Source organism: Ziziphus jujuba, chromosome 11 (genome assembly GCF_031755915.1).
Source record: "Ziziphus jujuba cultivar Dongzao chromosome 11, ASM3175591v1".
Lineage (NCBI taxonomy): Eukaryota > Viridiplantae > Streptophyta > Magnoliopsida > Rosales > Rhamnaceae > Ziziphus > Ziziphus jujuba.
Window position 1 is genome coordinate 17,361,923 of NC_083389.1, and position 12,910 is coordinate 17,374,832.

Here is a 12,910-nt window from a genome sequence, read left to right on the forward strand (position 1 = left end):
ATTATTAATCAAGATTCCTGATCAATGGATTAGCTTACTCCAAGAGCATAAATCCAACAGTTCTTACCGATGAAGTTTTCTTTAAAAAGAAATCAAGATCACTAAGAGTTGTCGCTGTAAGATTTGTGGTGCTGTAGTTGAAGATCGTCTTCATTTGTCTAAAGATTGTATGAAAGGTAAACATATCTGGTTGCTACTTGCAACTTGGAGATCTAAGTTTTAATCTTAATTTTTTCATCCAAGATTGAAGAAGTTGGTTTACTAGAAATTTGAAAGAGGTTTTCAATTTACTTGATAGTAGTAGGATGGAGTGTAAATGGAGGCATATTCTTATTACTTGTTGCTAGTTCTTTTGGAAATGGAGATGTAATTCCATTTTTTGTAAGCATTTTATGCTTCCTAAAAATGCTAGAAATATAATTCTGGATTATGAATGGTAAAGATATGATGAAAAGCTTTTGTAAAGATATTAGATATCCCAAAATTTCAAAGCTTTTAAGGTGTGAATTTCCAACAAATAGGTGGGTCAGACTAAATATTGATGGCTGTTGGAAACCCAATTTTGGCTCCTACTAGCTCTAGAGGTGTGATAAGGAAGTCTTCTTTTTTGTGGGTAGCTGATTTTATGGTTTCTTTGGGTAGAGCCTCATGTAATGTTGCTGAATGTCGGGGTCATTATTATGGTCCCAATTTGAGTTGGAAGCTGGAAATTAAAAACTTATTGTTGAAAGGTATTCCTTGGTTGTTATTAACCGGGTGAAGGAACGTGTGTGAACTGTTGGTTCATGATTTTGATTGCAAAAGAGTGGGAGGTGGTTTGGCATCATTAGTGACTAACAACTTCAATCTTAGTTGTGTTTTAGGAGTTAAAATACTTTTAGGAAGCTCCCCTGCATGAGCTAGCATGTAAATACAATGACTGACACCGAAACACCTCCTATCCACTCAAATCCCTAAATTATTTCCATTTTATATATAGCTGTTTTCAAGTTTCTCTCGTGCATTTCAATTTCATGCTGTGCTTTGATGTTGTTGTATTTGATAACGATCAAAACCATCAAATATATTGGACAATATTCATGATAGCTAGCCGCGATTCCAAATAAGACCAATTTGAAAAAAATACCATATACTTATCGTGAATAATGGAGCCAAATTAAACAATATATATATATATATATATATATATCTATTGGTTACAACATTTTCCTCCAAAAAGAAAAACGTTTTCAAGATTTTTCATATATATATATATATATATTTTGGATGGGTTTTCATAATAAGAAAAAAACAAAACCAAAATGCCGTGTATAATTTTGGATGGGTTTTCATAATAAGAAAAACAAAACCAAAATGCCGTGGTACATACGTTTGTGCTATATATATATATATATATATATATATAATTAGTGCCTGAATTCGATGTATGTATAAAATCAAACCCATTTCAAATTGATTCAAATGCCAAACCACATGAACACAGATGTACACATACATAATTTATAGAGCAAAACATTAGGTCTAAAATTCCATCTAAACAAAACATTACATCTAAAATTACTACTACGTACACCAATTTCCATACATATACTAAATACCATATACTTATCGTTAATAATGGAGCCAAATTAAACAATATATATATATATATATGTATATTGGTTTCAACATTTTCCTCCAAAAAGAAAAACGTTTTCGAGATTTTTCATATATATATATATATATATATATATATCTATTGGATAGGTTTTCATAATAAGAAAAACAAAACCAAAATGCCGTGTATAATTTACATACACACATACGTTTGTGCTATATATATATATATATAATTAGTGCCTGAATTCGATGTATGTATAAAATCAACCCCATTTCAAATTGATCCAAATGCCAAACCACACGAACACAGACATACACATGCACAATTTATAGAGCAAAACATGAGGTCTAAAATTCCATCTAAAAAAACATTACATCCTAAAATTACTGCTACGTACACCAATTTAGAACCTATGAATCCATTGGCATCCTTTGTTTGTCGACATTCTGTACGGTTTAAGAAATCCATCAACATCAAATTTGGCCGAATTTTTGACGTGTTTTTTTGTTACTGGCGATATTCTTAGACCAAAGTGATCTTAGATTCTTGTTATCTATTCCACAAGATTTCCATTAATATAAAATTTATAAATTTTAAATATCATTTGATGATTTTTCACTTTTTAGATTAATTAATTTAATATCGGATAAATTTGGACTATGTTTGGACATAATTGAACAAATTGGACAAAATTGAAGCTCGAATAGTGAAATTAGGTGTTAATGTGATCCAATAGAACATTATTTCAATAAATTGGCTTCCAGATTAAAAATCTCAATTTTGGATATCAGGTATTTTGGGTTCACAGAATAACTGGACTGTGCAGTGTACAATTTTAAAAATTTTAGAGTTATTAAATTATTTTGGGACATTGGTATGCATCCAATGTTTTTGGTTTAATTTTTTGAGCCTAAAGAATATTTTATTATTATTTTAGATACAAGATATTGGAGCTAACTTCATGAAAAAACTGATTTGAGCTGTGATCTGTAAGTGAACTTTATATTCTGATATGATTTTGAAAATTATTTGTTTAGTTACATGTGATATATAAGCTACTCTATTATTATTATTTCTAGAATTATTTGAATTATATACTTTATCACATACAGTGAAATAATTATTTAATTTATCATATTATAGTATACAAAAAAGAATGGTTTGACTTAAATAACTTATGGATTATGGTTATATAAGTACATATATATATAGATATATCTATATATATATATATATGTGTGTGTGTGTGTGTGTGTGTGTGTGTGTTTATAGTCGTATGTGTGGGAACATTTTAATAAGATGATTATGAGTATTATTTAAATAGCTATATAAATATACTTGGTTGTGCATTATTATACTATACTATGGATATTAATTTGTTGGACTATGGCTACGCGCGCTTATTTGACCATTCTCTGCTTAATCACAAGTATCTTGAGGTTGGATGGGAAGTCCCAGTCTACAATGCCTCTAGGATGTCGAGGGTTGAATTAACAGTTTCCCCTCTCTTTGGTAGTCGACGTCACATTAAGACACTAGTACGATTGAGAGATAGGCTCTGGTAGTGGATATGGTACACAAGGTTGTTGTTATATTGTGTTATAGTATATAGTTCTTTATTTTAATTTTATTACCAATAGTTATAATTCATAACTTGTAAAAATATTATTTTATTATAAGGTGGAATATATCATCTGATTTTAATTTTCTTATCCTACAATTTATGAAATTGTTATGCTGGAAATAATTAAAGATTTTGTGAAAACTTTGTCAAAATATGATAACTTTCAAAGAGTGAAAGTGAGGTCTTGAGATAAATTATTTTTAAGAATAATATTTATTTTCATAATACTGTAACTGTTCACTCATTGAGCTCGTCTCATAGTTTTGTATATTTTTTTTTTTTAAATTGTTTCCCTTAGGCTTCGGCTGACAATTAGTGTGTACTATATTTGGGCATTATTCCATCATCATCATCACCTTTATATATTGTGTCATTATCGCATCTTTATACTCGACACTTTTCCACTACTAATGTATTGTTGTTTTCTTGCTTTCTTATAAGACTATCATTTATTTTATTTTATTATTCTGTGGTAGATTGACCTCATAAGTATGCTCATTTCTATTTTTCTTTCTCTTGAATTTGAACCCTTAATGGGCATGACTATGATTTCAGAATTCCTATTAAAAACAATTATTTTTTTCTTTTATATTATTGGATTATATCCAATTTATGTGGAGTACCACTAAACTCTTGGTATCGACTTAGTGGAATTTCCATAGGTGAGGCCATCTTGGTGCCTTGAAAGGGATCCGAGAGTGGTCATGTCAAAAACAATAAAGCTTTAGATAACATATTTGATAATGTACATTGTTGGTTTTTAGGGATTGATTAAATAAATACCTTTATATATAAACATATACACACAGAGCTATTATGTTACAAACATGTTTCTAGTATAAAATGAAAATCTTATAACATTTAAATATAGAATGTGATTTAAATTAATCAATTAATGTTAAAATTCTACTTAAATAAGTAGAAACTCTTAGCATTTTGTCATGTCATTAGGTACTAAACATAAGGTGCAAACTATGTTTCTAATCGATCGAAACTATATATATATATATATATATACACACATAGTCGGGTTCACATTAGGCTAACCTGATAGTTTTAGTATATTTTCCTTTACAAATCATTGGATTACTTTAGACGTACTAAAATTTTATTTGATGAAAATGAACTTTGTATAGATCCAATAAACAATAAATAAATTTTTAAATTCTAGCATTTGAAGAATCTGAGATATTAATGCTAAAGAAATATTCCTTGACTTGGAGGTTTAGTAATAACAGTAAATTCTATTTTGATTTTGGTTATTTTCTAGCAAGTGGAGAAAATGGTTTTCAAATTTATGATTGGAGAAATATTTGTTGTCTCAAGGTTATTAATCCTAGAAAAATGCATTTTGGATGGCTTTTAAATCACAATAAACTTCTTAGCAATGAAGTTTGTTTTAAAAGAAATCAAGATCTCACTAGTTAGTACTTGTATGATTTGTGGTACTGTAGTTGAAGATCGTCTTCATCTGTCTAAAGATTGTATGAAAGTTAAACATATGTCGTTGCAACTTGCAACTTGGAGTGCTAAGTTTTAATCTTAATTTTTTCATCCGGGACTGGAGAAGGTGGTTTACTAGAAATCTGAAAGAGGTTTTCAATTTCTTACTTGATAGTAATAGGATGGAGTGTAAATGGAAGCATATTCTTGCTACTTGTTGCTAGATTTTTGGGAAAAATTGAGATGTAATTCCCTTTTTTGTAAGCGTTTTACGTTTCCTAAAAATGCTAGAAATATAATTCTAGATTATATATGGTAAAGATACGATGAAAAGCTTTTGTAAAGATATTAGAAATCCCAAAATTTCAAAGCATTTAAGGTTTGAATTTCCAACAAATAGGTGGGTCAAACTAAATATTGATGGCCGCTGTAAACCCAGTCTTGTGTCCAGCTAGTTCTAGAGGTGTGATAAGGAAGTCTTCTTGTTTGTGGGTAGTTGATTTTATGGGTTTTTTGGGTAAGGCCTCGAGTAATGTTGATGAAATGTCGGGGTCATTATTATGGTCCCAATTTCAGTTGGAAGCTGGAAATTAAAAACTTATTGTTGAGAGGTATTCCTTGGTTGTACTTAACCGGGTGAAGGAAGGTGTGTGTAACTGTTGGAACTGTTAGGTTCTTGATTTTGATTGCAAAAGAGTGGGAGGTGGTTTTGCACCATTACTTTGGAGCGTGTAACAGAGTTGCTGATAATTAAAGGGACCAACGACTTAAGTCTTACTTGTGTTTTTAGGAGGTAAAATACTTTTAGGAAGCTGCCATGCATGAGCTAGCATGTGCATTCAATGACTGACACCGCAACCCCTCCAACCCAATCAAATCCCTAAATTATGTTCATTTTATGTATAGCTGTATTTAAGTTTCTCTCATGCATTTCAATTTCATGCTGTGCTTTGATGTTGTGGTACTTGACAGACATCAAGAAAATCAAATGTGTTGGACCACTTTTTATCCATGATAGCTAGCCGATCAATATCCTTTCAGCAAACAAAGATAGCTAGCCCCTATTCCAAAAAAGACCAAAAGTTATGGTTGAAAAAAAAAAAAAAAAACCATATACTTATCGCTAATAATGGCGCCAGATTAAATAATATATATTAGTTTCAACATTTTCCTCCAAAAAGAAAAACATTTTCAAGATTTTTCATATATATATGTATATATATTTGGATAGGTTTTCAAAATAAGAAAGAAAAAACCAAAATGCCATGTATAATTTACATACATACATACGTTTGCGCTATATATATATAATTAGTGCCTGAATTCGTATATATCTATAAAATCAACCCCATTAAATCGATTCAAATGCCAAACCAAACGAACATAGACATATACACAATTTATAGAGCAAAACATTAGGTATAAAATTACATCTTAAAAAAAACATTACATAAAAAACTACCACTACGTACGCCAATTTCCATACATATACCAATATACCATAAAACCTCTCCCAGTTCACACAAGCATTCATGCATGCAAGCATGTATAGATCATTCAAAGGGCCGATGTGATAAAAGTTTTCGACGTCCCGGCGCCGACGCCGTTGGTATTCAACAAGCCGTCCAACTCCTTCACAAATCTCTCCATCGCCGGAGCCGGCAAGCAAACAGGCACAACAATCCCACTTTCCCCTTTGTGATTCTTAAAGGGTATATAAAAGCTAGCCACACCAGGAATAGCTCCGACCCCACCTTTGGCTGGCCCACCATAAGCCGCTTTGCCCCACCCAAAATCCACCTCTCCAAACCCGGCACGTGTAACATCCGACACCAGATAGGACCGTACAACAGTGAAGTGGGGCCGACCTTTGATCACCATCAAATCAGCCAGCGATTTCATATACTCCTCGGTCACATCGTCCTTCGCTTTCTTCACCAACTCCAATGCGTACCCCAACGGCTTCTGACAAAGCTTCCCGGCGTTGGTGAGCGCCACCGGGAAAGCAAACCCGTTGCCGTAAAACCCCTCCGGCAAAGGAGGGTTGAATTTGGCACGTGCGTTGACTATGCACAGCACGCGTACCTCTTCCTCCGGATCCGGCTGAAGTGCTATTGTACGGCAGCGCCAGAGACAGGCCGTGAGGACTTCGAAGGTGGAGCACTTTCGTAGGTTCGGAGGGACGAAGCGACGTAGTGCGGAGACCTCGGTGGGCCCGAAGAAGAAGGATCGGTGGGTCATGTCGTCTAGTGGGATTATGGTTCCCTTCGTGTCAGCAACCTCATCGTACTCGTGGTGTGTGCACGTCACGCGCGGTGGGACCCGCGAGTTTAGTAGTTCTCTTCGCCATAATGGTGTGACAGATGGTGCACACGCGCCGCGTGCCATTTCGCCTATGGCCGCCATGAATTGAACAAGTCCTGCTGCGTCGCTCATTGTGTGGTTCAGGCGTAGTGCGAATATAAAGCCACCGCACTTGAGTCGCGTAACCTGCAAACTCCATCCCACGCGATACACGTACATTATGTGAACTAAATTAATGAGAATAAAAAAAAAAAATCATAAGCTTTTTTTTTTTTTATCATTGTAAAGATCATAAACATAAACCTATCTTTTTTTCTTCAATTATTATAATTTAAATATATATATATATATATATATCTGTAACAACAATTCAAACTTGAATTTGGCAATTATATCTATGGTTTTTATACTAGCTTAGCTTAAAAAGTTTAAGATTACTAGTTAAAATGAATAACTCATTAATTTGACTTTTAGTTTAAATTGTGAAGGTGTGAACAAAAGAAGGCATGGATAGTGAGGTTAATTAATTTAAAAGACATATTTTATAATTTGGAAAATCTTTTCTTACAATAATAATATGCTGAAAGTTGTTAGAAAAAGATTAGTTTGTGGTGTTGAGAGTGCTCAGTATGATGATCTTTCCCATGCGTTTCTGCCACCTATTGGAGTTCCTTTCAAGCTAGAAAACAAATAATATTGCGGGCACAGTAGGATACTCATATATATATATATATATTATGTGTGTGCGTTGTTTGTTTGTTTATAGAAATGGAATGTGGTTAATATTTTATATTAGTTTGATTGAACCGGCCTCTCAATAATTATTTGTTGTCGCTGCGGTGCGATGTGCCGTTTAATTTTCCGTTCAGTTTGTTTCTTGTCAGCTCCTTTTAATGGTGATTGAATATTTTTTATCAGTTACAACAATTCATCCTCTGTTGTCTAGAATTTACCCTTTCATAAATATAGATTTTTATAAATATACATGTGAGAGGCATAAACACAATCTAAGGTTTGAGGTTTGACCTGCATGATCTGTCACTAATTGATGTTTACGGAAACATAAGAGGGTTTGATACCGATTGCGTTAGCTATGAACCGATTCATGATTTTTTCTTTAATTTCAGATGGACAACATATTAAATTGAAAAAGCAATTCTACAAAAGCATAGAATTATTTTCCCGTTTTGTGGGACATATATACCCCACACATATTATTTCATTTTTCATTATCAGATGTCTTATAAAGCTAGGTATTAGAAGGTAAGGTATACAAAAGAACTAATTAAAAAGATATTACTCAAATAAATTGTGTTATAAACTTCATATGTTTCAAAAATATCAACGATATGTATATATATTTGAAGTATTTCTTAAATAATTTTATTCTCTGTAAAAACATAAATCATAAAAAAGAATATCATATACCACAATGATTGTGTGTGCTTTCGAGTCCCTATAAATTCCCGGACAAACGAAATAAAAAAAGAAACTGAGACATCCTACCATAAATTTAAAAAGAATGACTAATAATAAAATATAATTAGTTGTAGCGCTTGCAAATTTTTGTATGGATTCTAATAGCAAAAGCATATGAGTTTAGTAGATAATATTACCTGAATAAGCAACAGAGGACAATCAAGAACTCCTCCAGAACCAGGAACATCAAAAAGAAGCTCTTCCAAACAAGGAAATGGAGGCTGAAGAGCATCTCCAAATTCCTCCAACCTAACATCCGCGTCTGCCTCGATAAACATAACACCTTCGCCCGTACAATCCACCGAAAGCTTCCGTTGAGGCCCTTCCCTGAGTCTACCGGCGAAAGGGTAATAATAAACGAGTGTCTGTGAAAGTGCCCTTCTTATAACTTTTACAGGGTCTTTTCCTTCCATGGAAGGGTCATATTTGTAGAACTGTATCACCGGAATCTGAAACCTGAGACCTTCTTGGTCATCAATGTCGGAGAGGGGTTTAAGCTCGCGGGGCGTCGGCATTGCCGGAGCAACCAGTTCCGGCTGCTGCCTCCTCACTGTGAAAGTTAAAGAGGTGGGTGGTTGAGCCATGATGGAAAAACTAAAAGGTAGGTACAGTGAATAGAGGGAAAGTAGTGATGGATAGTGTTGGAATGTCTTTTTTGGGATGTTAGGATGGAACCTGTATTTATAAAGGCCAAGAAGACATATATGTATATACATAAAAAATAAAATAAAATAAATGAAGAGACTGGACTATACTCCATGTCTTTTATGTAAATTATTTCTAATTGGACTGGCGTGCGGTGGGCTGACGTGGGGTTGGGTGGTTGTGTGAAATTGCGCAGAAGACTTACTAGGATAATGAAAACGTATTGACTCAATAATGGACTTTAGACTTCGACCACCACATTCTTTTGCTTTTAACTTTTATACTGTTTTTTTTTGCTTTAAAAAGGTAAAGCTATAGATTCTATTAAATGAGATATCAATTTTTATTTGGTACGTGCTAAGTGTCACATTAATATCTAGCTATGCACCTTGCCATTTAGTTAATTATTTCTTATTTATTTGAATTAGTGATAACTCATAAAATATTGTCTATAGATATATTATTTTTTTATATGGACTCCATGAGCATCTAAAATTTTGAGATTTCCTATTTGTCATTTTTACATTGGTGATTAGTATAAGTAAAATCCATTATTGCGAGGATAAATATTAGTTGAATGTGTTTAATTATATTTTAATATTATAAACTAAAAAACTTAATATCAAAAAGTGTACTTTCTTAACAATCAATGAAACTGTTATATAGTGTTTGGATTTCACTTGTAATGTTTAATAATGATGATAGATAATATTAGTTTTAAAAAAAATCCAATCAAACATTAATTATATTACTAATTAATGGTTGCCACCTCGATTTTATATGTTATTCTTTCCTATTTAAGTATATTTTTAAAAAAATAAAAAAATATATATTTAAATGATATGTTATCTTTTAGATGATATGGGTCGCAAAAATAAATAATTTTTATCCACAATAATTGGTTTTAACTATAATATTTATAGCTAAAATTTTCTAACCAAATTATTATTGGTCATAACATAGTAACGACACTTATCAGGCTAAAAACATTTGGCCACAACATTTCTTGGGGCTAATACCTTGTTCTTTTTTAGTGATATATATTACATATTTTGCATTTAAGTTCTTTGAACTATTACATGTTTTGCAATTTATCCCCAAATTATAGAAAGTGTGTGTCTCCCCAAATTGAGATTGCCTGAATGGGGAATGTCTAAGGTTAGCTTGTCTTGGGAAGGCCGAGGTATGCATCTAAGTTATATGATTGGCGTTCTACTTAATGGTTTCTAAAATACGACATCATTTCTACCTATTCCATGTGGGAATTTTACCTTCGTAAAATATGGTTATGTGGTTCAGCTTATTAGGGTTTAGTGAGCCGGTTTCCTTATTACACAAGGATTCTAATGCTAATATAAATCTCACTATAATCACGATATAGATACACAACTCTTTCGAAACCTTAATTAATAGCAATTTAGCATCCAAAACATTTTTACTGACTTAAATTTCGAAGTGTGTTTGATCGGTACCATATCGGTAACTCAAAGATCTTCACATTCATTTATTTTCATGCAAGAATCAAGCCAGAGATCCATAAAATTTAGTATTGCAAAAAGGCATTTCTATAAATAATACTCGAAAAGGATGGCGTTATTCGTTCTTCTGCTTTTGATTCTTAATAAAATGTATACTTTCTTTAAAAATAAGGGAGAAAAAAAAAATGGAAGAAGAAGAAGAAGAAAGAAGGAGGGAGTTATAGTAATGGTTTTAATTAGTTAATAAAAATAAAAATAAAATTTTGTGAAATATGAGAATGTGCTAAAAATAATTTATTATAGATAAAATAACAAGAGGGACACATATTCTTTTTTTATCTTTTGTTGTGAAGACACAAACTTTATATCGAAGAATGAAAATTTCCATATCTTTAAGCATTTCATCAGATTTATTTTATTTTTTTTTTTTTTTTTTGGGAATATTCTCAATCAAATTCCCTTCTAAGGAAAAAAAAAAAAAAAATTCCTTCTGTCAAAACACAGAACGAAATATATTGGGGATCATTTGAATGTTATATTTTTGGGGCTTACTTTACTTTTTTAGGAAAAAAATTTCCATTGCTATGGGAGAATGCTTCCTCCTCTCGTAAGCATGTGCACCCACAGGTGTGGATCCAACATAGATTGAACCTGTTTGTCATACGAGGGAGTAGTGCTCCCAGGAGAACTGAAAATTTGCTTATTTTTCAGAGTTTTCTTTCTTTTTTTTTTTTTTTTTCCCTGAATATATAATCAATGCCTCTCGACTTTGGCCCAAGTTGGCAGATTTCCCCACACAAACAATGAAATTAATAACTACAAAAAGGATTTTCAACCAGTTCAGAAGTTTAAACATTAAATATTAAAATATATTTTTAATGGTTTTACCATTTGATAAAATTTATGGATGCAACACCTTTTATTTATTTATTTATTTTATTTTACGCATGATGCATATGGGACAACTTGGCATTTTAAAAATAATTTTTTGAATCAATTCCTTTTACATGATTCTTTTTTTGTTTTTTTTGTTTTTTTTGTTTTTTTGTTTTTTTGTTTTTGTTTTTTTTTTTTTCTTTTTAATAAGCTCGCTAGAATCCTTTTACATGATTCATGAAATTGCAATTGTCCTTGAACCATGAAATTAACAGCGTTACCTCAGCTCAAAAATAAACAATAATGTGAAACAGGTATTCTTAGGGAGCACAATTTTTGAAGGTTCCAAAGGCTTGACTCTTTACAACTTTAAGCATAATTCAGGATGGATTGGTGAAAATAACCCATTAAAAAAAGGAGATTTATCAATTTACTGGCCTGATAGAAAACAACAAAAGAACTACCCGAGATCTTTATCACTTTCCCTAAAAAGACCTTAAACTCCAGCTCAATGCTTGGTTGGTGGCCTTCATATTGCAATTAAGAATTTCAGTAGCTACGTACGGCCGGGGATAATTGGTGAAAGATGAGACAAATTCCAGTGGCTAAAGGGGATAAGTATTGGTGGATGATGAGACAAATCTTTTTTATTTTTCTAAAAATTTTTTATACTTGGGGAATTCAGTATGAAAATTATTATCTAAATAAAAATAATAATTTTATCATCGACGCAAATCATATTCAATTAATTATTTTATATTCTTTCTATAATTATATTGTTGAAATATATAAAAAAAAATTTCCTCTTTTTTTTTTTTCTATTTATTGTAACTCAATCAGGTGAATATAATGTTGTTTGAAACATTTATTTGTTACCTCTTAGAATTTTATATTTTCTTTAATTTTGTTTGATCAGTACCTACGAGGACTTCAATTCAGATATTGAAGGGCATTGGTGTAGACATAGGAACATATATATATATATATATATATATATATGAAATATGTAAGTGTGGACATAGGAATATATATATATATATATATATATATATATATATATATATGTATATGAAACATGTAAGTGTAGACATAGGAATATATAAATGAATATGTAAGTGTGGACATAGGAATATATATATATATATATATGTATATGAAACATGTAAGTGTAGACATAGGAATATATAAATGAATATATATATATATATATATTATATTAGCGTATATAAGCACCTAGTGTTTCTTATAAGTAAGAAATATGCTGTCTTACGTTGCAGTTCATAGGGCTTTATTAAATATCCAAAATTAATGGAAAAGCCAAAGATAGAGACCATTTCCAACCCAATGAAAAGAATGAAAGAGCAAAGACTAGCGAAGAGTCTTTAGTCCTAGAATTCTCATTTGACTAGTTTTATTTTTTTCACACACCTTGACTCATTCAAACGCCTTGGTTGTTGACAT

General features: G+C 31.6%; 1 protein-coding gene across 1 annotated transcript; it reads right to left on the reverse strand.

The window, feature by feature from the left end:
- Positions 1-6,000: 6,000 nt before the first annotated feature.
- LOC107432782 (benzyl alcohol O-benzoyltransferase) lies at positions 6,001-9,122 on the reverse strand. Its single transcript, XM_016043971.4, has 2 exons — positions 8,588-9,122; positions 6,001-7,157 (listed from the first exon to the last, which is right to left on the reverse strand). The coding sequence occupies exons 1-2, from the start codon at positions 9,032-9,034 to the stop codon at positions 6,225-6,227; spliced, it is 1,380 nt and encodes a 459-aa protein (XP_015899457.1). The 5' UTR covers positions 9,035-9,122; the 3' UTR covers positions 6,001-6,224.
- Between the last annotated feature and the right edge of the window lie 3,788 nt (positions 9,123-12,910).